Source organism: Anarhichas minor, unplaced genomic scaffold, assembly GCF_050575085.1.
Source record: "Anarhichas minor isolate MPS153535 unplaced genomic scaffold, ASM5057508v1 ptg000027l, whole genome shotgun sequence".
Classification (NCBI taxonomy): domain Eukaryota; kingdom Metazoa; phylum Chordata; class Actinopteri; order Perciformes; family Anarhichadidae; genus Anarhichas; species Anarhichas minor.
The window spans coordinates 7,177,031-7,202,653 of NW_027466473.1; the positions used below are offsets into that span (position 1 = coordinate 7,177,031).

The 25,623-nt window shown below is 46.0% G+C and overlaps 2 protein-coding genes and 1 long non-coding RNA gene across 4 annotated transcripts in view; 2 read left to right on the top strand and 1 right to left on the bottom strand.

Moving 5' to 3' along the window:
* The first annotated feature begins 2,427 nt into the window (after positions 1–2,427).
* Positions 2,428–8,567, top strand: LOC142960253 (uncharacterized). 2 transcript variants are annotated; one of them, XR_012956299.1, is made up of 4 exons: positions 2,428–2,586; positions 2,829–3,574; positions 5,692–5,833; positions 6,006–8,567. It is a non-coding gene; the product is annotated as an uncharacterized LOC142960253 (long non-coding RNA). The 2 variants fall into 2 exon arrangements; XR_012956300.1 differs by having other exon boundaries at positions 2,829–3,524.
* Positions 4,179–9,025, bottom strand: eral1 (Era-like 12S mitochondrial rRNA chaperone 1). The gene is made up of 11 exons (XM_076101994.1): positions 8,795–9,025; positions 7,462–7,620; positions 7,195–7,322; positions 6,998–7,075; positions 6,865–6,911; positions 6,706–6,767; positions 6,454–6,566; positions 5,974–6,291; positions 5,676–5,825; positions 5,085–5,165; positions 4,179–4,527 (listed from the first exon to the last, which is right to left on the bottom strand). The coding sequence occupies exons 1-11, from the start codon at positions 8,901–8,903 to the stop codon at positions 4,405–4,407; spliced, it is 1,368 nt and encodes a 455-aa protein (XP_075958109.1). The 5' UTR covers positions 8,904–9,025; the 3' UTR covers positions 4,179–4,404.
* Positions 9,026–9,481: 456 nt separating this feature from the next.
* fam222ba (family with sequence similarity 222 member Ba) overlaps positions 9,482–25,623 on the top strand; it is a 31,410-nt gene continuing 15,268 nt past the window's right edge. Inside the window, exons 1-2 of the mRNA XM_076101986.1 lie at positions 9,482–9,965; positions 10,056–10,166. The gene's annotated coding sequence lies outside the window, so the exon portion shown is untranslated. The remainder of the gene's footprint in view (positions 9,966–10,055; positions 10,167–25,623) is intronic.

The window sequence follows — 25,623 nt, forward strand, 5'->3', positions numbered from 1 at the left end:
TTTTTTTTTGCTTGTTTAAGATAATTTACTGTTTTCTAAGATAATCCAATGTTGTTTTGGATTTTTGAAAAGTGAGCTTGTGGGTTCATTTTAATTATTTTCTGTACTGTAGGAAAATCAAACTTGAGTAACCTGGGAACTTATTTGAGTTAGGAACTGTTAAATAAATAAAGCTTTAATCCTTGACTCACTATCATTTCACTTCATTTTAATAATATAATATAATAAGCCCAGTTGCCCCTCCTTAAGATGTCTCTGCCTAGAATGTGAATAATGATTTAACTTTGCATCTCATGTCACTGGAAACATCTTTAGTGTCTCAAAACATCTGATATACGTCCCTTCTTAATTATATACCTGGTGTTCCTGGTGATATTAAAAGGGCTTTTCTCTTTGGTTAATCAAAGTGTAGACCTGATCCACACTGCATGCAAAATGCCTTTTTTTTTTGTGAAATAAGTGCAAGCATTCACCTGCCAGACTTTAACTCGTGTACAGCTCGGTTTGGGGCCTTCAGACACAATCTCCTCTAATCTTAAAAATAAAATGATGTGGCTCACATTACTCCAGGCCAGATGTTTCACACCTCTGAAGTGGAAACATGAACTACCCTCAGATAATGACAGATGATATAAAAAAAAGGTTCAAATAGGCAAGAAAGAATAAAATGATCACTCAAAGTTTTCTTTTTTTTTTATACTCCAGACACTTATGTTGCCCCGGAGGATGATCAAAATCAAGATCTTTCATAATGTCTCTCTCACTTTTTGTCTTTCTCCAGACTCTTAATTAGTCTGCTTGAATAAAAACTTATTTCCACAGTTTTATATTCTGCTATGATGTGAGCCAGCGATGGGGGCGAGGAGGGAGGGAGGGAGGGAGGGAGGGAGGGAGGGAGGCCAGACAAAGAAACATGTGGTAGGCACTACATGATGTCACGGCATTAACAATTCCTTTACTTGTCCTTCACCTAACTGCAAACAGTTTGATCAAATGAGAGCTTCCTCCCTTTCTGTCTCTACACGTGAGGTGAAGAATAAAAAAATTATCTGTGAACGCAAATGGAAAAAGTGTTGCATTTCTGCAGCAGATAAGGAGCCGGAGAGACAGATAGTCCCACCTCCATCTTTATCTGTGTCCACAGCAGGACCTCCCACACCCTGACTGGGGAGTGTGTTACCATGTCCCGCCTAACTCGGACCTCCGTTATGTCACATGTTCATACAACAGCGTTCCATAAACAGAATTGAAGTATTACGTCATTGTTCCCATCCCTCTTCCCCCCCCCCCCCCCCCCTCCCCCCTATGCAGGTTTACACTAAACTGTGATAAATGAACTTGACCTTAAAGTAGTGGTGTAATGGTGGCTGGAGACGTGAGTATACTGTGAATACTTCCATGCTAATGACTTGGCGTCGCAGCAGGTACATTCATCAGCGTGGCTCGAGAAGTCACTGGACTCGGTACATAAATGAGGTGGCAATATTCCTGTGTGCATCCTGCACGACACGACTCTGATCTTGTTCAGTTACCGCTTCACAAGCGTTTGCAGAGAGTCTCAGGCAGACGTTAAGAGAGCAAAGTCCCCCCGCAAAGACAAAGACAGTCTATTATGTAAGGGACAAACTGTCAGGGACTGAAGACAAACGACACCGTTATCACCGTCCAGGCATAATTTGATGATGCTGTGAATTTGACGTGCGGTGACCGACTAACACGTCTCATAAAAAATAAAAAAATGATTTTAAAAACAGATCTCAGCTGCTCTCCACATCCTGGAATCTAGCCCAGTGCATGAAAAACAGTTTAATAAATCAGATGACATGACATCAGCTGACGTATTGCAGCATTAAATTCCAATCCATGAAAGACCATCACGCATAAATCCAAGGGCTACGAGATTCAGAGGACTCGGGATGCATCACCACATTATGCGTTTGAATGGGTGTTTAGGCTTACTGCTGGGTGCTTTTAATTAGACATGTTTGACCAAGAAAGGTCAAAACTCACAAGTAGTTTCTGTGAAGTGGTTCGGACGTGAAGAATATTTGGGGAAATATGAGAAATATTGAGTGCTTAGGGAAGCAATTTGTATTGCTGCTGCTGTGAAGTCAAACTGATTCATATACAAAAAAAATCAAGTCTGGCACAAAATGACATTTTAAATGATTAAAAATAGTAAATTAATGAAAGTTTTTCCTAAAATATTAACGAATGAGATGAAAGATCAAAAAAACTCAAAAAGGTGAGTTGCTTCTGCTCACAGTTTTCATTTTTAAACAACGGTACATGCAGTAAAAAAAATACAAAATGGCAATCATGTGTAGTCCTGTTTTTTTTTTGCCGGGTGTAATAAGGGCGTGGGCAATCAGGTCAGGACCAGATAAGGAAAAGTTCACCCCGTGCTGTCTGGTCCACCCCAGATGTCATCACAGTATGCTAATGAGCCGGGGGCCTTTAAGTGCCGGAGCCCAGCAAGCAGACCAGTTAGGAGCTCCAGACGTGGACACATGGCGGCCACAGAACGGGAACGCGTGGAGGAACGTGTCGGCGAGCCGTGAGAGACGCCACACAGCATGCAAGAAGGTGAGTGTGTGCTACAGAGAGGAGGGCGCTTTGTGGCTCTGCAGCAGGTCACAGAGCTGTGGGTGCAGGATACATCTTGTTTTACGGTGCAGTTTTGAAAAAATAATTTTCTTCTGACTGGCATTTGAACACAACGTTTTTTTCCCCAAAAATAGCATCTTTGCCATACGATTACCATTTTCACCGGTTGACCTTCACTGTTGTGCATCACTATAATGAGCCGTCTACCTTTTGCCCTGCAGATCACAAACGCGGCCAGAACTGGCTGCCAACTGGTTATGTCTTGTGCCCCGGACAGGATATCATCTTATACTGTAAGTTTATTAAAGAGACACTACAGTATAGATGATGTACTATCCAGGGTCTCATTCCCCCCGCCGGCACCATCGGCGCACGCTCTCGCCTAACCGACTGTGGCAGGCTGCACGCTCCGCAGAGGAGAGGCCGTCAAACCGTTACCTTTACTGAGTTTCAGTTAGGGTAAGGGTTATACGGCCCTCGCTCAATGTCATCTGGGCCGGGAGGACGAAGAAAGTCGGTGATTGATGTGTTGTATGTGAACCTCTGTGAAATAAATCTTATGGCTTCCAAACAAACAAGTACCTCGTCATTTTTGGTAAAACAAAACATCTAAATCAGGGTTTCAGCGCTCTAAATATCTATAAGGATTACTTTAATGTGCTGGCTGGCGTACATCAGCTGTAATATTTTCCCGCAGCAGTTGGCTTGTCTAGGTGGTGATCTCTGCTGCGCGGCCGGCTTTATCTAATCACTGGGAAGCAGCCGCTGCAGAGAGCAGGGAGAGCTCGAGGGGCTGACACAGCTTCTGTGAGACATCCGAGGCCTCTCCCTCCCTCCTGTCGCCCCTCGCTTTAGGCCACTAGCTGGTTATTCATCAAGATGCCCCGGATAGAGTAACGCGCCGAGTTAACTCACAGGCAAGCGGGAACGAATCCAATCACCATTATCTGACCCATTTTAGCATCAGGTTAGTGCTCTATTTTGCCATCCATTAGGGAGACAAGTCCGCCCTCGGGGGCAGAGCCGGGGCTTTATAAGAGCCAAAAAAGCAAGAGGGGGGAGGAGGAGGAAGAGAGGGAAAGGGGAGAAGAAAGCAGCGGAACAAAAAGTGATAGTCGCGGGGATGGATGGCCACACTTCAAAGGCAGTGGAGAGGGCTAAAGTGGTGCGGGAGAGTGTGTGTGTGTGTGTGGGGGGGGTGGATGATACATCGGGGACATTTGAGTGAACATGACTGTGCAGGTCCCGCTAGGCGCGAAGCGCTCGCCAAGTAACAAAAAAAACCTCTGAGAGCCAAAGATAAACCACCGGCCTTTTCACAGCTCGCCAGACCTGCTCATCCATGAGCACACCGTCGAACTCGTGTCAAAACATCCATTTGGTGGGAGTCCGTGTCATGTTTGTTGCCTAAAATATATCTCTGCTAATAGTTCGGTTCTGCAGCTCGTCTGGGCCGCTTTTAATAAGAATATTTTCAACACTTTACAGATTTAGATGTGTCAAATTGAATTGCAGTTAGGGCACTCCTCAGTTTATAATAATAAACTATTATAATAGCAGCAACTTATAGGTAATCTCTCAACATAAAAATCTTTAATAACGTCTTCTGAGACTGCATGAATGAAGACAGAGGATGCAGAAGTCAACATTTACAGTTCTTCTTAACAGGTCCATCTCAGTGGGAGATCTTATCCTTTGCTCGACTCTTTGGGTCTGTCCTTTGCAGAGAAAAACAAAACACACGAGAAGAGTCGTCTCAAATCACCTCTTCACCATTTAAAGTCCTTCCATCTCTCTTCACTTCCTCAGCTTGACTGTGAGCTTCAGCTTTACTTCCCTCAGGAAGACGCGGCTCAGGTCCTCAGCCGCCTCTCGGGCGATGCGCGCTACGATCTGGCCGGCTGTGCCGATCACCATCCTCTGTGGAACACGACAAATACATCAGGCACCAGTGAATAGATGGGACCATTAGTACCATTTTTGATGAAAGAAGCCTGGTCCATTTGTGCATTTTTCTAATATTGATAAGTTATTTAAATATCTATAAACTATAAAACAGGTTCTACCCGTCACTCCTGTGAAAGAATGGTCCGAGACTCAAACATTTCAGCACCACAGATGTAACGTTGAATATTCTTTGCCATCAAATATGTATGGTTTAGAAAGTCTGCTCAAATATTTACAAGTTAAAAACACAAGGTAAAAGAAGGAATGTGGAGAAACGGCAAATAAATATTAGAAACCATCAGAGGCTACAGGTGGAGAGAAAGATTTCCCTTCCTCCAGTCCCGTGCCTGCCTCAAATCAAACAGGGACATTTCAAACTGTGGGAATTCTTACGGAGTAGTTTTTGTTTGTACTGCATTCATGTTACACCTGATTTACGAACAGAAGACATTAATTTGAGTGTCCTGATCGTGATAAATTTACAAGACATACATATGTCAAAAACCCATAAATGTGTGGCGAGCACTCACCATGTGAGTGTCCTTCTTGGCATAAAGTTTCACAGAAATATCCAGCTCGCCGTTTTCTCCATCTTGCCAGAGTTCAATCGACTGAAACGGAAACATTTAAATATTAAAACTTCTACAAAAGGTCAATAACGTGTCGGTCAACGCGGAACAGCAGCTGTTTTCCCACCACTACATATCCCAGAGTGCTTTGCATGTGTATTAAAGATGTCTGACTGGGACGTCCAAGTGTCAAGTGTTTCGCATTTCTATACACGTTAGTTTGTCACAGAACAAATCAAGACTGTGCTACGGTTTGACTTTGTGTGATTCGACACCTTTAGATGTCGGGAATCTGCAGTAAATACAGGAAGAAAAAAAAACATGATCATCAACATGCAGAGAGCAATAAAAATAACGAAATAGCACAAAGTGTAGCAGGTGGAGGCTGATGCCAAAAGCTGCATCAAAGAGCATGTCGAGTGAAAGTGAGCATGAAGGGCATTAAATAAGCCGCAGAGTCGTTGAGATGTGATGGGTGTCGTCAGTGAGCTGTCAGCTTATCATCACGCCCGACTTACAGAGTGTCCTCGCAACTAAAATAAACTGCTTCACCTGTGTCATTGAATAGGGCACTTCCTGGGGCAGACACTCCAGCAGCTTCTCTCTGACGATGTTGGTGCAGACCTCCTCTGGACTCTGGTCGGTCAGGACCTCGCTGTGGTACTGCCACGGTCCCGGTTTGGCCCCGACCATGAAGTATTCCTATGGCGGTGAGATAAAAAGCATGGCTAATGGCATCCAATAGAAATGAAAACCAACCGATACTAAATAAATATGAGACTGGAATAAATATATCCAGTAAAACTAACAAACAGTTTTCCCTGCTGTGACCATAACCTAGAACGTGTACCTTTAGCGTCTCCACGTCCTCTCTGTCCACAGCGGAGAGCATGAAGATGTCCTTGAAGTGAGGCCAGCCCTTCTGGCTCTTCAGCGCCTTCAGCTGCTCTTTGCTCAGCACAGAGTTCGGCTCGGCGCTGCCCTCGGGCCCCGCGCTGCCGCCGCCGTCCTCGTCCTCAAGCGCCGACTCCGAATCCATCTCCGGCCTCTTTTCAGCCCACGGAGGCCTGATCACCGGCCTGACGCGCATTTGGCGTCCGTTCACCACTCCGCATGTCAGCTCGGCCGTAATGTCCAGCAGCCGGTCCTTGGCCTTGACCTGGTCCACCTGAGAAACAGAGGAGCATCGGTGAAGACACCTGTCAGCAGAGCCCAGCTGTTTGATGAAATTATTTAGCTGTCTGAAAAAACAAAACATCCATGACCCTTTTATTAAGATGTACGTCTTCAGCAGCATTGAATGGGCCTGTATCATTCTGGGGTAGAATACCTTATTGAGCACCAGGATGGCGGGGATGGCGGGGTGCTGGGCCAGGCATTTGAGCACCTCGAAGTCCAGCCTGCTGCACATCCATCTGTCCGCCACATCCACCAAGACCACCACTGGGAAAGGACACAGTTTCATTCATAAGCCATTGAAACTCAGCGCTATATTTCACTCTTCACGTTAAATCAGTCATACGAAAACATCAAAAGGAAAACTGCGGCTCAGATCCGAGCTCAGAGTGAAGTTATAACATACTTAGATCGGCTTCTTTGACCGTGTTCCAGGGATCCACGAGCAAAGTCTTCTCCAGCTGGTGTCTGTGGAAACAGAGGGTCCATTCATATATTATAATAACACTGCGTATAGACGGCAGACTTTGACACATGCCAAAAATCGAAAAAAAAAGACAGGCACCTTTTGACCTTCGATACAGTGGTGAGACCAGGAGTGTCCAGTAAAATCTAGACACAAAAGAAAGCACTTATATGTATCAACATTTGGATTTTTAGACGGTATCATAACAGAAGAGACATGAGAAGGCTCTTACTATCTGCGTATCATCCTCTGTGAGGACGCCCAGGGCTCGTGACCGCGTCGTGTGCACTTTCTTGGACACAGCAAACACCTTTAAGAAATAACCGTTGGCTTTACAAAGTGACCTCCGCCTCCTTTCTCGCCCCCTCAGGGAGACGGATACATTAAAAGGTGTGCAGGTTCAAGAGAGGGACAACTTGAGACAAACACCTTTCTGCCAAGGAGCTGATTGGACAATGTGGACTTCCCGGCATTTGGGGCGCCAATTATGGCCACTTTCAAAACCTTCGAGTTGTCCGGCTGATCTGGATGTCTCAGCAACAAAGATAATTGTTCAGCTGAAAACACACGAACACAATGAATCATTAGAGAGACAATAAGAGTAAATACAACATCAGATTGGTGGCAGGGTGACGTCGGCAGAATTTGATCAGACGCGTCTGGGGATGTAAATCTGGGAGGCAGAGGTCTGATTACCGCTGTCCGGCGGAACCGAGGCTGGAAGGCGATAAAGGCTCCCGTCTGCCTCGGCTGCTTTGCCTTTCATCAGTCTGTCGAGAAATGCCTCGGATGTAATAAAACAGGCGGGCGTGAAGATAAATCCGGCCCTCCCTCCTCGGCTGCAGGCAGCGTTTCCTGTAAAGACATCAACATCTCCATCACTTCGCTGCCAGCGCGCGCTGCAGGGAGGCTGATTCATTGCGCTCGGATGCAAAATAATGCATTCAGATGGTGCTCCTCGGAAACTCGTTCATTAAATTCATTACAGAAGCCTCCGAAAGATCGTGCAGATGGTTTTGCTGAAATGTAACTGTTAAATGTTTTACACAAAAATGACACGTCAACTTGTTGCTAAAGCCATAAATCATTATTTTATTGTTATCAGTAACGATAGCTCAAACTGATGATTAGTCAATTAATAACTGATTAAGTCATTTATCAAGAAGAAATGTCAAAAATGTGCTGGTTTGATATATAAATGTGAGGATTTGCTACTTTTCTCTATTTTATATTATTGTAAATTACATAAAAGTGAAATGTCACTAAGGTTTGGTCTGTCTTCAAGCTATTTGAGGACATCACCTTCTTGTGATGGAGAGTTTTAGCACGTGCCTTCATCATTACAAGTGTTTATTGTGAAAAAAAACACATCCCTGCAACAAATGGAGGGATGTGTTGTAGGATGACCCTGCAAAACCTTCAAAGACATATAATAAGACACAGAAAACCACTCTGCCTATGTACCTCATTCGTAATTATTTACATTAATACCATCTTACTCCTCCTTCCTCACAGAGAAACACAGACTGTGAGTGTTGGATACAAGCCGTCTCCTACTTAACCGCATGAGTCCATCCGGTCTAGTGTTCAGTGGAGGTTTCAGGGTACACATCACACGTGAGCACAGAGGGACTTTCCTCTTTCAACAGATGAATGAAAAACAACCTTCTGGTGTCAAACTCTGCACATCCATCAGTTTGCACAGTGAAGCTCAGACATGCAAGTGAAGTAGCAATAAACTAAACACATTTTTGTGTGTGAATATATGCTTTTCAAATTAAAAACCACAACTTTTTCACCTCCCCTGTTGTCATTATCATTGCTGTACTGTGCTTGTACCATGGACTGTATACACTGCACTCTGTATGTCGCTCTGCTCCCTTTAAACGCCAGTGAACGCTCATTTGAAGGTCACATTGTTTGTTAAACATTCATCCCATGCCCCATCTCTCGACAAGCAGCCCTACACATTCCTTTGCTACGTGAACGTCATTAAATGAGCAGCAGAGACGCTTGTGTTGGGACTGACCCGCCGTGAGGAACCATGACGCACTTTCCTGTCGAGCACACGCGCCGGTGACCAGTCTAGAGGAGACGGTCGAGTCTCTGAGGAGCCGAGCGCACACTCTGAGAGCCATTTTGGGCTTCGACAAGCAGCTTCTGTTTCAGAGGATGTGACAGGTGCCGTCGTCTCAGAGGTGAGCCGCTTGTTTACGTTCACGTTGTCTACCGGGCGGAACCATGTTGCTTTGACCAAAGAGGAAACGACTTCCGCTAAGAAGAGCGTCCTCGCGGAGGTTTGGGTGGAAGCTACACCGCCCCCTGGCGACCGATATGTGAACTAAATGATGCTCTTCGTCCTGTGTGCTGTCTGTTACAACCATCACACAAGTCTGAAAGTAAATGCTGCTCCTCAAAACTATTGAGGTAGAATACCACTTAGACCACGAACTACTCTTAGTTTTGTCATTGAAATGTTTGATGCGACTTGATGGAAGCTACTTATGCTACATGTAGCCTACATGTTGATATTTATTTAACTCCCACGACTCAAGCAATATTAATGAGGACAAAGGTGCACCATTCAATGTAAAACAGCTAACTGCTACAGGCCTTAAAGCCGTTTTGACATGCACAATAATTACACCCTTAATTGTACTTTTACATGTACATTAATATGTTTGTTCGGTTTTTGTTCCAGCAAACCCTCTGTAACTCCCAGAATACACCTGGGGCCCCGAACTGGGACCCACCTGTCTACAGCAGTTAGGATCTGTTCAGCCAGTGGCAACTCCACATCAGCTCATCACGGTGCACAAACACATCTGCCGACACCAGCAACACAAGAGTTTAAAAATCGATGAGCGTGCTCAAAAGGATCTCTCAACTGGGGTGCTATTTTCTGGATGACTTCGCGAGGGATGGTGCGCCTATGACCACAAATCAGATTGCATCGTGTAGACTTTTTTTCCCCCCCCTGTCCCTTCTTGTCCCTTGAGTACACAGAGCAGAGCTCATCCCCAAAGGGTGCTTGAAGCGCAGTGGTGTCAGTGTTGTTGAGGATATATATCGAGCATGCACGCTCAGAGCAGTGTGCCAGCCTGAAGAGAACAACACACAGCAGGCTCTCGCACCCTGCGGCTCCTCGGCGCTAATTCACGATGACAAGCTGATATAATGACTTGATAACCATGAAGCCTGTAAGGTTAATCATCACACTAAAAGGACACCGTTTTGCATATTGATTGATTACTGTAACATGTTGTTTTCATTGTGTGTGGCAAAGCCAGGCAGAGCAGATGTCTCCCCGCAGTCCATCAAACGCGCCGGCTGTTAGTCCTCGAGGACTTGCTCAGGGCGGAACAAACACCTCCACTGGGGAGGATGATGAAGGATATCAGGTATCTCACAATCTGTCATCATCTAACTCTAAAAGCTCGGCAGCAATAGAAGGGCAACACAAAAATGGAGCTTTTAGCAGACACTTACTGCCAAATTCCAATTGAACCAGAAACCAAAAAGGATATTTGAGGATCAGTAATGTTTGAACTTTCTCTCTATCTGCCTCCCTCCCACTCTCTCTCCCTCTCAAATTCATTCAAGGCCCTTTTCTCCCTCCGGGCTTTCCTCACATGGCCATTTCACGTGGGAGTGTATCAGAGTTCTTTCTATGACTGCATTAACTTTGGCCTTCAGGAAGAGCTCTCTCTCTCTCTCTCTCTCTCTCTCTCTCTCTCTCTACACACAAAAAAAGACAAAAAGGCTTCGCCTGCAGACCATTTAATCATAAACTGCAGCGCACTTTGCCATCTGAAGTGCACTTGCCAATGAGATTCAGCATGGTGTGATGGAAAGCTTCCCTCTGCTGCTCCAATTCAGTTTGATTCCTAATCAATCTTGTTTTTATGTAATTCGAACAGAACACTCTGTATTGGGGGATAGGTCAAATGACCCTGAATATGCAGAATTCCCCCTGCAGGTGATGTCAGACTTTCTTCCACATCAGCATGTGCTCTGGCAGCGCCTCTTGTTGACTTGCTAAGAACACGTGCTGGGATTAGACATGTCATAGCAGCTTCTGCACTAATAGGAAGATCTGGCTGCTCGCGTGGAATAACAAAGTTCATAGAATAATACGTGCGTGCCATGGGGCATGTTCAAAGGAAGCAACAAAAAAAATAATCTGCCGGTGCGTCGGAGCATCCATCGCTCCATCACCGCTGATTGCAGTGAGAGACGTGATGCTGCACAGCTGGCTGTCTGTGAAACAGCAGCTCCTGAACTTCTTTCATGCTGAGGAGTCCAACGCAGATATGGAGCTATTTGCAAAGGCTCCCCGCAGATTAATGAGTGGATGGATGAATCTCCAACACTCGATGAATGAGAAAGCGCTGAGATTTCACTGTTACTTCTTACGCGATGCCCCGAAGGTCCCCTATAAGGTCCCTCGATTCGGCAATCACTGCTCCATTCGTCTGCGTTTTAAAAAGAGGTGATTTAGCTCCCAAACTACCCATATAGGTCACGCTGATGCTCTGATTGTACAATCTCTCGCTCGGTGGGGGAGATAAAGAGGGGGTGGGGGGGGGGCAAAAAAACTTTTATTCATTCTAGACTTGCAATCGATGGGACTTGTCTGTGAAGTGGATCAATAGCGCCTCTCTTTGAAATCATCAATCACGTCAGTGGCGAATTTAAAAAGCGTAATTAGGAACAGCGTCCTTAAACATCCTGTATTGACGTCTTCTTTGGTATGGAGAAAGACACCATTCTGCATCATTAACTTTGTATTATTGCGGGATGGAGCCTGCTGCTGCTACTTCCCCACCTGCTGAACTCGGAGCGCCGCGTGTGATTGGGCTTTCACACCAAATTCTCCCCTCTTTCACTTGCTGATGGGGGAAGTGAAGCTTGCATGCCGAAATTGGCTGGAGCATTGTAATAAGCCCGGTCCGTACTGGAACCCGGGCCTCCACAATGCTTTCAGAAATGTTTGCAGGAGTTGAGCGTGTGTAATTTCCCCTCTAATCATCTTATTTGATTACTTTTGTGCCGGTTCCAGCCTGACATGACACGACTCGGTCGAGGGCACACGTTCTCCAGCATTCCCATGACTTGCCACAATGTTCACTGTCGTCCATCTGTCTCTCTCTGGTAATAAAATGGCATCAATACTGTGGAGAGGGCAGGTGGGTGGTTGTAATGGAGTAATTTATTTTGGTTGTCACAGAAATATAAGTGTTTGATTAGGGAGCCATACACATCAGGCTGCACAAATAGAACCTTTCATCAAATCACAGAGCATGTGACACTATTGACCGCGGAGTCTTCTCTCTGTTTTTTTTTTTTTATCTTCCCCACACAAGATTCATAACACAATATGTGCAGAGCGCACCGATGCAAAAATGCAAGGTTGAGACATGCTCAAGGCAGATCTTGTGCCGGCGTGCCAGATGAGTGTTACATTTGGGTCAGTGAAACGAACACGAACAAGATGTATGTTTTAATGCAAGAAAGAATGATTATCGTTATTAAATGAAACATCTGAAACATCTCAGACAATTATTGCTTACTCAATGCACATCATTATTGTATTACAACCCAAATCTGCATGCACGCGAACGTCAAAGGTTGGGATAATTGGGTTTCCTGTGCACCTGTGTGTGAAAGATGAGGTGAACACTGTCTGACAGTAATTGATCTTGAGAATAAAAACGTTTCTAACATTTATCAAGAAAGTGCAACAAGTAGACGATTGTTACATTTGTACAATATATCCGAGATTTTGCGTGATATTCTTTTTAATTTAAGTTGTAGTCAATTTAAGTGCCTCGAAATTGTGCTTTTGACTAAAGATGTTAAGCTACTTTCCACCACTGATCATGAAAAGCTAATTTAACACCATAACAGCTTAAGAAATGATCATTACTATAATTGAAAAAATTTAAATATGAATACTTTCAACGATTTACATGTACTTTTATATCTTACAGTCGGCACAATGATTTAACGTGATATTTTCACCTTTCGCTTGGCGTCCAATTAAACTTCCCGCTGACTGTCCCTTTAAACCTCTCGGCCGTCCTGCGCAGCGCACGGCGCAGTCTGGAACGGTCCCTGTTGCTGCGCATGCGCCGGAAGTTGCTGCCGCAGACAGCAGCAGCAGCAGTGATTCGGCAGCGCAGGGGAACGGGAGAAAATCTGTCTGTTTTAAACCATGGCGACGTACTAAACGATGCCTTTCGCAGAGGTAAACGGAGAGTAAGTAGTTGTATCTTGATAACACGGCGGCTGCCTGACACTGTGTGACATCCTCTTGGATTGTGGCATAAATATTAGGAAAGCTAGAGAAGGCAACAATGGGACTGTGTGTGTTTCTGACTGGCTAGGTTAGCTAGCCAGGAGCCAGGAGCCAGTCAGCTGGCACACTGACTGGCATCATGCAGGTTTAGAGCTACTGAACTGCTCCCCTGTACTGTCCGTATACCTACTGTATAAACTGTCTTTTATGAGACAAACATATTTTACTCAGGCACTAAAGGAGCATACATTCTTGGTCAAAGCCGGTGTTAACTGAATGAAACTGGGCTTGTGTAGTTGAGCTGTCTAGCTATTTGTTGTTTTTCTTTTTTGCATACGATAACAACCAGTGAGGATTAAGCAGACCTCAATTTGCCTGCCAAATCATCACCATGATCATATTTTTATCACTGTGATTTTCATGAACATGATTAGTTTTGTGCCACAAATAAGTTCCTTTCCTGAGAGAAGCTGGGATGAAGTTTGAAGTGTGGTTATCTTGTGCTTTTTAAAACTATGGTATAGCCGTCTCTCTAAGTTGTCTCCCACTGCTAGTATCCCATATTCTCATTAGGACACGCATGCATGTATACCCTAGTGTCGTCCTCCCTCGTGATCCAGATGTTGTGCACGCTCCTCGCTCGCGGCTCGTCTGCAAATAGCGCATCTGAACAGTAACGACGGGCAGGAAAGTGTTTCCCACCTTGCGAAGGCAAAGTGTTAAAGGTGATAACAAAAGGTTGACGTCACCGGGCTCATCCTGATCCTGCCGCACAACCTCGACCACTGAGGAGAGGTGGAGGAGTAGTTTCAGAGGAGGAGAGCAGCTTCTTTTCTCTTTTTTTTTTTCCAGTTGCCATAACGTCTAATGGTTCGTGTCTGGAAGGAAAAGGTCTATCTCTGATCAAATTTCTGGTAACCTAAGGGCACACTTAACTAATGGGATCCTATCGATGTTTCTCCCCCTCCGAGCCTGATCTGCGCACGGCGGAATGTTAATGTTGCCACAGCCTGTCCGTGTTGTCTTTGGGCTGCTCCCGAGTCTGGCTTTATTGTTTGTAGTCGGTCCGTAATGTCATGGAGCTTGACGGATATGATTTTTTTTTAAACGCAGCAAAGCAACACTCCTGCGACTGACTGGACTATGGAAGTGATCGGGTTTACTCTGCACATGGTAAGAGGATACAACTGTTAAATGTCAAGAGATAAAAAAAAACAAATAAAAAAACTGTTAAGTCTGCATTTGCATGACGATTTTTTAAAAGTTGAATAAATCCGTCGTTGTTATGTTGCCCTTTACGTGTTTCCTTAATGACAGCAGGGAGGATGTGCTCAGTGGTGTCCTGTGCTTACCCCAACAAGAGCCTGACATTACTTGCCCAAAAGTGCAGTTTTGCAGTGTAGCTCTCTTTCCCAACGTTTTCCAAAGAGCAGATAATTAAATTTCAGACCTTGTTGTCTGGGAAACTCGGTGCCCTAGACTCCCTGCAATTATCGTGTAGAAGGAACCCTTTTTGCATCGGGGTGCTATGTTTCCCAGCCCAATGAAGATTAATTAGGTCTTAAAAACAAATGACTGCAAGGCCTCTCCCCATCTGTAAAAATGCAGGTCGCCTCTAACGACTGCGATGACACATACCTGGAAGCATGACAGTGAAACGCCTCAAAGTTACTGTGAGATATGGAGACGCAGTAAGGCTCGGCTTACAACGGCACATATATAGATTTGGCAGCCGTTTCCAGCGTAGAAGTGAAAGTTTGACTTGGATTTCTGTGTGTGCTCGTGAACATGCTTTTTCTTTTTTCTTTCTGTCTGATTTATGTGTTTTTGGCTCTTGCTTATTAAAGCAGCAGACGAGCCTGAATGTCAGGAGCACCTGGTTTCCTTTGTTCATGTCACGCTGGTCAGCATTGTAGAAAATTACAGCGTTCCGTCAAATTGAAATGCCACTTGAATGCATGTGCTAATTAGATCTCTGCGTGGCTTTTCAAAGTGTCTCTCCTCCCACTGCCCGCCAGGCTTGTGCTGACTCTTTCACCTGTCACCACAAACCCTCAGTCTTCGCTGAGGGCCCGCTGACGGGAAAGCCAGACGCTTTGTTTTTTGTCAGCCAACTCCTTGACAAATATATTGGGATGTATTGATTGCACTGTGGGCAGAGGAGGGGTAATTTCCTCTAAAATACTTACGTAGCATCTTGGCTGCTATAGCTTCTCGGTCTACAGATGCCTGTAGATGAGGTTAAACCATTGCAGAAAAAACAAGTATACACACACACACACCTACGTGTTTAAGCGTACTTGGGTGGACGCTTTACAGTAGAGTAGTGAGTAGAGTTCAGTGTGAATGTAGTACGCACACCCACGCAGTCCTCTAGATACTAATCTCACTCTATAACTTTCTTCATGTAAGCAAAAGGCAAAGCGGATATTAGTGAGTGATGATTGGTTTTCACGGAGCAAAAGCAATCGTTCCGAGCACCTTTACGTCCCAGATGTTCTGCGGTGCGGAAGGTTCTCCACGTGGCAGCCAAAACCATCTGATTCCCAACATCAGGCCCAGTCTCAGACAGACAGCGGTAATAAGAGGATAACATCAAAGCGCTGCTTCATTTCTCTGAGATTTCCGAGCACGACTATGAATAACAGATCACAAGGTACAAGAACTTGAGCAGATTTTTTTTTTAATGTTTCAGCTGTTGTTGGGGTTCGCAGGGAGCTCATTAAAACACATTGATTAGTGACGGCCCCGTTTCTGTGATTGTTGACTGTGGAACGCTTCGACTAACCAGCGTGTTCTTTGATGCAGCGGTTTCCTGCGCTGGAATGAGCCACTTGGCTGATGCTCGCTTTGGTTTATTCAAAGCCAGTCATTTGAATGTTGCATTTTAGAGACGCTACTTGAATTGGAAATGTGTGACGGTACGCTCTTCCTTTTCATTTTCCAGCGGGGGCCTGTGTATGTTAAATCTCTTGCAGGTGTTGCCTGTGAATTTTATGTGCACCGCCGATTTTTATTCTCCTCACTCCGGTAGCTTCAGATGAGCCGCATTTGTTGAATATCAACCATTTGCTAAATGAGGCTGACCCCCCTGTCCTAGCCAGCAGGGCAGAGATTTCCCAGGTAGCAATAATCTGCCAGCCGGCTCCAACTTCCAGTCCTCCAGCCACCAGGGCAGCTGTCAGCCCGTGCTCAGCCACCCACTCAGCCACCCACAAACTTGGAGAGGCGCTCTGTGAGGTCACCCGATGTTTGCCCAGCTGTATGAGTCCGTTTCCAGACAGAGGCCAGATGTTTGGTAGCCGTTTGTGTGAAAGTCAGGCGACTCTGTGTGAGGGTCAAATGCGGGTCGCGCTGGGAGCAAAGAACTGCGGGCACATGATGCATCCAGATCAGGTGTTTGGGACATCACGGGCAACTTGTGGATACGTCTGAGACCGAGTGACTGACCTGAAGGGCTCAGGCTGCGGGTCAGCTGCTGCTTGGTATTTAGTTTACTTCACATGGGATTGATTTATGTTGTGCCAAGTGACTACAGGCGATCGACCTGATTCGAAGATACACTTTGTATCTTTGTTTGTTATGTTCTTGTGTTCTTCGTGTGTGTTTGTTTTAGCATGGATTTGCATGTTAGCCGTTTCCTGCTGGGTAGGTTGTGAAATCAGCGAAACCCAAGGCTTTAGGCCAGGGAGTGCTGCAACCTGACGTTCCAAACACCAAAAGACCAAAGGGCTTTCTGGGATTGTTGTGTCTTCAGCCTGAGGGCAATCGGGGAAGAATCTGAGCCTCGCGGGGACATTCAAGGCAAAAGCAGCGGTCGTGGCAGCAGGAGGAGCGAGGCTTGGTCTAAGACAGCGTCTGTCTGAGACGACAGGGTTCTTTATCCGACTCCCGTCTCGCAGGAACAGCAGAGGAGCAGAGCAGATACTGCTATCTGTTTATGGCACGAGATAAGGCCGCCTCAATCGGATCACTGACTCTCCGCTGACACTCTCCGCCCTCAATACCAACCCTGTGTAATAAGAGGTTGCCAGGCGAGTCCCATATCACCCCTGAGTAATCCTGATGGGTGCCATTAGCATGTCCGCGGTTTATTGACGCGGTTTTCCAACGTCCATGCCAACTGTACATATCGGGGCATCATTAGCCACCGGCAGAGAGGCTCAGAGTGTGACCCGCCGTGCGGGGTCAGAGAGAATGCCATAACAAAGCGCCAGCGAAGCTGCAGGGAATAGCAAGTGGAGGGGATCGAGGGAGAGTGAGCTCAAAGTGTCATAGTTGGCGCAGGCATTAGATAAGGCTAAGCTACCAGAGGATTATAGAGGGAGGAGATGTAAAATGCTGTTGGCTAATTGGGCTTTATTTTTAATATTTCAGAGGGTTCATTATAATCTGAATTGGTGACGGATTTCAGCTCCGGCTGTAGTTTTTGAGGGTCTTTTTGGAACAGGCTTTACCACCTGAATGATGGCAGTATCCTTTTTTTGTTAATGCCGTGTCATTGAACACGGGGGTATAGTGCGTTTAGAGGAATGCTACTTTTAATTACCAGAATTTTAATCACGTTACATAGTTGTATTTCATAATTCTTGCCTAATTGTGAGCCTAGTTACCTCGCATTCCCTCTCTTCAACAAGAATACAATGCAAGTCACGTATTTGAGGTATCCCAGTTTTTTAAAAATTCAAAAAAATATTTGTTTTTTGCTCTTTGTAACCTTTGGCGAGACACAATAACCTGAAGGGCGGACTTTGGGGTATCATACAGTTATATTCTCCAGAATGACAAAGCAGCGAGTGTATCTGAAGCCCTGACAAAGCGGTTGATGCTCGGAGGCTTGCTTTGTTTTGCTGTGGAGAGAGAGACTGAGGGCGAGCGGTCAACGCGCGGCACTTTGCCATGACCCTCCTCGGTTTATCGCGTTCTGCGCCGCTCCTCCAGGCCTCCAGTGTGTGGGCGCGTTTTCTCTTCCGCGTGCATGCGGGCGCACTGGAGATCTAGCCGCGCTATAGAATGGGGCCCTTCATAACCTCTTAACCCTCCGGTCCTGTTTGCAGCCATTGTTGGCCGTGCTGAATGGTATCTCCGTGCCTTGAAAAGTAACCAGATGACATTCTTCCTGTTGTTCAAAAGGGCCCCGGGTTGTGTTGTGAAAGGCGGCTGAAAGGATAGGCGAAGACTGTGACCTTCAGAGGCTAATCTCTGGCATGTCATTCAGTGGCTGTTTGAGGCAAACGCAGACCTTTCTCCCTGATAGCAATGTACCAAGTCAAACACGGCAGAAATTCCTATTCGATTTATATATAACAGTTACACGCCAAAAAACAGTCAAGTTAGTTTCTTTCTTTTTTTTATGGAGCCTCCAGTATTAAGGAACCAGGGGGTGTTTTGCAGCGGCTGAACTGAATCGTTATTCCAGACGGGCCGTGTGTCTGACACCTACATTGTCCAGTCTCTCCAGCCTGTGAGTGAGCCCTCTGTACACAGACCTGTGGCATCAGCAGTGCTGCATGCTGAAATACCGCCGGTGCTGTGAAGACAGCGGAGATGAAATGCACTTAGCGAGACAGTAAACATCGGCGCGGCCCTCCAACTAGCTCGCCTTGTTTATGTCTCCTCCTCTCTGGTGTGTTTGCTGTCTTCAGCTGGCTAGCGTTTCCTGGAATGTGCAGAGATGTAGTTATTGCTTGGGGGGGAGGGGGGGTCACACAATAGGAGCATATATTTTTTCCCCTCCAACATTAAGAGGTTTAAAAGTTGCTATTAAAGCTTTGACCAACAACTGTTACATTTCTGCTGCCACTTACAGATTAACAGCCTCCACGGCATAAGACAGTGTAGCTACCCAGTTGTAGAGGTTTTTCTATCCAACATCGTGACTCTCAAAACCCCCTTAACCAGATGCTCTTAGTCTACACTGACAAGAAGTCTTTAACCATTAATGTGTTCAAGGGGATTTGCTTTTCAGCGCGTTAGAATGCACTTTACTGGCATTGAGCCGTCTTTGTGCCCGTCTAAATGATCTCCGAGAGCCGGTCTTTGAGTGAGAACAAAATTTTCACTCCTGCTTCCTGTGCCTCGCTGTGCCACCTGTATGGGGTTAAGATTGGGGTCAGACCTTTTGCAGGAGTCTGTTGTCTGAGGGCCCCTTTTTCAGCCGGTTGTGCTGGGGACTGACGTGAAAAAGGAAAAGCTGTCGGGTTTTAAAGGGCCTCTTTTGTCGGAACATCTTTCAACGATAAATGATTGGCACATCTCCTGCTATTTCCCCCTTTTGTTTTGCCGCCGTTGAGCACGACAGCAAATGGTGAAATTGACCACAATGTGCGACGTGGCGAAGTTGTTTACAAAGGAAACGTTGAATCAGAAATGGAAAATGTCAACTTTAATCGTGCTATAGCGCAACCGTTTTGCACCAGTCAGAAAATATCCCCAGAAGTAGTGTATCAGAAGGTGATGGAGCTAGAGATGGAGACGGGGTGGGGGCAGAGGAAGAAGGGGCGGGCCGTGGTTTGAAAGGCGTACTTAAAAGTGTGTAAAGACTCCTGAGGCCGGTCATGTTGCTGTGTGACAGGGAAGCATTCGTCTTGCTGCGTATCTGACGTCCCAGGGTCTCATTGCGAGGGTCTGCCTGAGCTGCGTGTCGGCTTTCTGTAATTAATAGCCAGTAGCCCCCCCCCCCCCCCCCCCTCGACCCCCATCAAGGGACCAGGTGCTGTTTGGATCTGCTCTGGCATGGGAAGACAGATACGCAGATCCGCCGGTGGTGGGTTTCACTGTTATCGGGATAGAACTCACTCTCCCGCTCTGCGCTGACCCTAGAACCAAAGAAACAACGATGCTTTATCACGACGGTGTATTTTTAGCGGTGCGGCGATGACGGATTGTGGGGCGAAAGATGCGGTTCATTTCGTCCGCAGTGTGTCGAGCACCATTGTGCTCGTGTCCTGTGCTGTTTAGCAGGACTAGCGGGCCCTGACAGATTGCCATCCCGATGGGGAGATTTACCCAGCCAGCACCGCCAATGGCACTGACACCATCATTAGGCTTTGATCAGCTGCAGTCTGCAAGTGGAAGGAGAGAGAGAGTAATATTCTTGATCTAATTACTAGGAGACATTTCAGGCGGCGTAATGTGCGATTTAACCTTTTGTCGGAGGCTATAAACGGAAGCTGGGTTAATCTTCCCTGCAACCTCTTTTCCACACAGGGGAAGAGTGCCTTTAAATTTCCCTTTTCCCGTGGAGCTGGTAAAATCCTACATGTCGCCAGTGCGGTATGCTAGCACACAAAGGCTGACTTTCTACTTGAAATCTCTCAAGGCAATAGTTCTCTGACCTTTGAATGTTACCAACAGCTGCTTTGCAGGGACTCACGTGCTTTATGCATTTGGAGAATTGCAAGTAGAACAAAAAAAAAAGCTGTCCTTTTGACTTCTGTATGCTTCCTCCAAATGGATTATTTCGCATCCCCCTTTGTTTCTCTCTCTCTCTCTCTCTCTCTCTCTCTCTCTCTCTCTCTCTCGCTCTCGTTCTTTCTCTTTTTCTTTCCCTCCCTCACCATCACCACCCACACACACTGCAGCATGATGAGTGCAGGAGACTTGATTGAACAAATAGATCGCGAAGTGCAATTTAGGGGGTTTGGGTTAATCGGTCAAACATAGTGAAACAATTCTTTGGACATGAGGGGATTAGTCTTGCCCGCGCTGAGCTCATCGGAGCCCATTCTCTCCAGCGCCGGCCGGGCTTTTAGGGCCAAGGGCCACGGCCTCACTGGCTCCATGGAGAACCACACACGCACCCCTCAGCATGCTCCATTGCCTCTGAATGCCCCACCACTCTACTCTCCCTTTTGTTACGGAGTACAATTGGAATGATGGATTAGCAAATTAAATGCAGACCTCTCTATTCATGGCCACCCTTGCTCAAAGTCTCATTCACTGGATCTATCGCAAACCTACTTTAACCCGGTGACCAGGTTCACTGCGTGTCCTTAAATTCCTTCAGAAGAGCGTCTTTTGCCCTTCAATGCATTCTTAAAAAGCGGCTCCCCTTCAACTCTCCCAACGTAAGGGCTCTCAGTATCTTGTTTTTACAGGGATGACTTCCTGCACATTTTCTTGCCCTTTGGTTCTGAGTGCCGATCACACTGATAGGAAGTGGCCCCTGCTATGATGATGTGTTGGCAAGCTCGGGGCCCGGCTGCAGCCCGGCCGAGCCTGCTCTAAATTACCTGTGTCATTGTCTCCTCCATGTTCCCCAGAGCACAGCGCTGACCTGCCTGACCCACGCTCCCTTTCGTTGTGCTGCCTTTTATTTATTTTCAAATACCATCATCATTTTTTTGAATGCGTTGTTTTCAATTGGTGTTCACTCGCTTATATGATTTGGTTTTGCAGTAATGAAATATGCATTTATTTGTTCTGTTATTTACTTACTTTGTTCTATCACTGTTTTTTGAACCCATAGCACCTTGTTGTGTCTGCCGAAGCTATCTTTGAATCAAAATGTCACATTCACAGCACCTCTGCCACACATACTGCTCATATGATGTAACTGGAGCTGGAGCCATTAGTCAGATATAGAGCTGCTGTTGGTAAGTTATAAAAATAACTTTTTATCATATTTGCTCAAACTGTCACTGTATCCTGACAGCAGTACATGATCTCCAATGTGTCCAGAAACATATTTTAGTGAAGAGTTTATCTGTAAAATGAGAAGGTTTGTTTGCTCCAGCCGGTGGGCGGTGCTTGCTTCTGGCTTGCCTGTTTTCAACATGGCGGCTGGGTAACAAGCTCTATACCTTCTGTAGGTACAGTTTGAGCAAATGTGATTAAAAAAAAAAAGTTATTTTTTATAAAAGCTGCCAACTGCAGATTTAATCGATTAGTTGTTTGACAGAAAAATAACCAGCAACAATTTGAATAATTGATTATTTGTAGAACTGTGAGGATTAGCTGCTTTTCTCCGAGTTTTGGACTGTTGGTCGGCAGCTGTGACTGACTCGAAGTATTTGGTCAATTTTACACTTAAAAAATATATTTACCAGCCCTAAATATTCAGCATCCATCTTACAAAGGACTCTTCTTATCTAACACTTCTCCTGTCAGTGCAGCTCTAGTTTAATTCTGTATTTCAAAGTTCAGTAACCCAGGTTCCACTTTTTTTTCCCACCAAGCAGATAACAGAGGCCCTGCTATCCCCCCTCCAGTGCAGTGTGATTGCTGTGCTCTGTAGAGACCCCAATTAGCAGGACTAGCAGGCCTCTTGAAGGTCACCCCCCGAGCTTTGGTGTGAGAACAGAGGAGGGCCGGACCGGTCAGGAGCAGCTCTGAGAGTGACGGGGCTGAGACTCTCAGCTGGACCCTGGAGCTCTCGACACGATAACCAACACGTTCTTAACGGCAGTTTGCATGTTCTCCATTTTGCATCGCACGGTGTTGGCAAAAAGTGGCTCTACATTTTATTTTTTTTTGCTAAAGGTCAAGTGTTCTCGGCGGACCGTCGTAGTATTCTGTGACCATATCTGAGAGATCCATTTGTCATTAGCTCCAAAGTCCCCTACTTCATCAGCCCGTGTCTGGTGTCTGCTATCTGGGGCCTGATTGATGGCTCTGTCCTTATTGCGGGGGAACGAGGGTCGATGGCAAAAAAATTGCTGCTGGGTGCATTAATGCTGAGCTCAATGGCGTAGACCTTTGAGCATGCCTCATCAGTCTTGAATCATTGGACGGCCGCAGGAGATCTGAGATGAGCGGGCATGATGCAAGAATGCAAGAGAGAGTGAGCGATGGGGAAAAGGAGTTTTATCTTCTGGGCTAACTCTATTACTCATACCGCTCTATCTCACTGGGACAGGCCAGAGGGAAATCTAGATAGAGTTAACTATTTTGGCAAAACTTAGGCAAAATGTAGAACTATTTATCTCATACGTTTGGTCACTTTGACATCCCAAACGTATCAAAAATCAGTAATTGAATCATCGGAAATAGTGCCGCGGTTGTTACGTGACATTTGGTTTGTTTGCTTTGGGATTGTAGTGATTGTTTTTTGGATATTAAACCCAGTACCTGTGTAGGAGTAAAAACAAATCCTGGTGCCATGACAACACCAGTAACACACCGACTGTAGGTGCAGGCTCACAGTCAGACAGGCAGGCAGACGGACGGACGGACGGAGGGTCCTGCGGGCCAGATGTTCCCTCGCAGACACAGAGGTGAGATGTTTGCCTGGCTCACTAGCTGGCTGCCCAGTGCCCCCGAGCCAGTGTCTGCTGGGGGAAGAACTGGGGGCAGAGAGGCTCTCGCATATATACGCAGGAGACGGAAACAGAGACCACAAATGTCTTGTGTGTCACAAAGGGCGAAAGGAGCCCGTCTCACACAACCCTGTCTCAGGTGGGGGAGAAACAAGACGTCTTTCATTCCTCGGCTGGTCTGTAGGTGCGAGGGGGACTCGTTTGGTCTCGCTGGAGGCCAGGCTGAATGTCAGAGCTGCCATGGAGGCGGCTGACCTTACCAACCTTACACAGACACAGAATGCAGACACATCGGCTTTTATCTGTCATGTACACAGCAGGGTTTGGAATCGGCATGTAGCCATTTGCTTTTGACTCGTGTGGCTGCAGCAGTATATTTTCACCAGTTTTGTGCGTCGCACCAGACCTGCATCTCTCTTTTTCTATGGCGTGCATTAAAAAGATCTGCACGGAATTTGGAAAATACTGCCACAGAAGCATTACTAGTAATTACAGATTAATTAGACACAGTTAAAAATACGTGAGTATTCATGACGGCATCATTATTATACATTACAGCATCTAAACACTTAAAATTGATGGTAAGTTTACAGATGTAGACACCGCTCGCACTTTCATTATGTCACAAGTTACACTTACGACATTAATGTGTTTAAACCAACAGCAATAAATAAGAAGACTAATGGTAAACAAGATTATGCTTTTAATGCGGCATAATAAAAGGTTGAATTGTTTGAGCGAGTCCTCCTGCAGAGCTGGGCCAGGCATGTGTGTGTGTGTGTGTGTGTGTGTGTGTGTGTGTGTGTGTGTGTGTGTGTGTGTGTGTGTGTGTGTGTGTGTGTGTGTGTGTGTGTGTGTGTGTGTGTGTGTGTGTGTGTGTGTGTGTGTGTGTGTGTGTGTGTGTGTGTGTGTGTGTGTGTGTGTGTGTGTGTGTGTGTGTGTGCAACTCATATGGGAGAGAGGCCAGTTAGTATAATGGCAAAGTGGATACATCTCTCACAGCAGGCCTGTGTAACACTGGAAGCTGTTTTTGTGCGTTAAGCCCCTTTAGGATGATTTGTGAGAGTCGGCGCTCGCACAGTTATGCCTAGCTGAGCTGCTCTGACCCCGCTCTTAAATCAGCCGAGCTGCGCTCGCAAACAGGCCGGGGCTGGTTAATGCCGGGTCAATAATATGGGTCCGGGCGGGACAAACACACAGAGGCTTAACTTTTCTCTCCGTTAAACACAGTGTACATGTCAATAAGGAGACATTGAAATACTAGAGGAGGTCATTATTCCTGCAGGGGAAAGTTACTGGTGTATATGTAGGTTTGCCTGTGTAATATCCTGTGCATGCACTATATATATGTACAGTATGTATATACATATATGTATGTGTGTGAGAAAGAGCGAGATTGGGGAACAGCTGCATTGATTTGGTTTTTGTTTGCTGAGTACTCAGAGCAGAAATGTAAGCCGTGGGAACACCTGGAGAGAGGGGAAAATGGGAGAAGAGGAGGTGGTTGTGGTGTCAGCTCTGCTACTGGCTCTTTGCCAAGTATGCATGCACACACACACACACACACACACACGTGTGCATCTCTGATGTGTGAGGGCGGCCTGGGATCCCAATCAGCAGCACTTAACAAAGCTTTCCTCTTTCTCCCTTTAATCGCAGGCTCAATTTGTCACTGGGGTGTCCAATTTCTGATAAGCGCTTTGACTGAGAGAGGCGAGGTGGGTGTGGAGAGGAACACAAAATGGATGCACCTGCTAACAAATGAAATCAAACCACTCCATCTTCATTTCCCCTTTTTTCTTTCTTCCACCAGCTGGAACAATGCTGCCGTGCTTTAGCTCTCGGCACATTGAGTTATTTCCCGCTAACTAGGGAAACGGCCTGGCCGACTTACAGTCACACAGTTAGGACATGCTCGCAAGTCTTTCTTTGAAGCCGCTGATGGGCCACCGGGCTCGTATCTATTTCAGACCTGACGGGAATTAAAAGCTAGGGTATATGCGGTTTATTTCAGAAGCATTTTTTGTTATATTTGTTCAAATTCTTTGAATCATTTCATTCGGCCTGCATGAAACGATTGGATGGCCCGTCCACCTTCCGAAACCACCGGCACCGGTGTCTTCCACGAGGCCAGGCAGACAAAATGGTTCCAACGCTAACATGCTAGTGATAGCTGTGAGTGCTAACAAGCCATGTTGGTTGTTTACCCTCATTATGTTCATGCAAGGTGTTTGCTTACATGTGAGTGAGACATGAGGCAGCTCTCAGGTGGACTGGTCCTCCAGCAGTGGGCAGGCT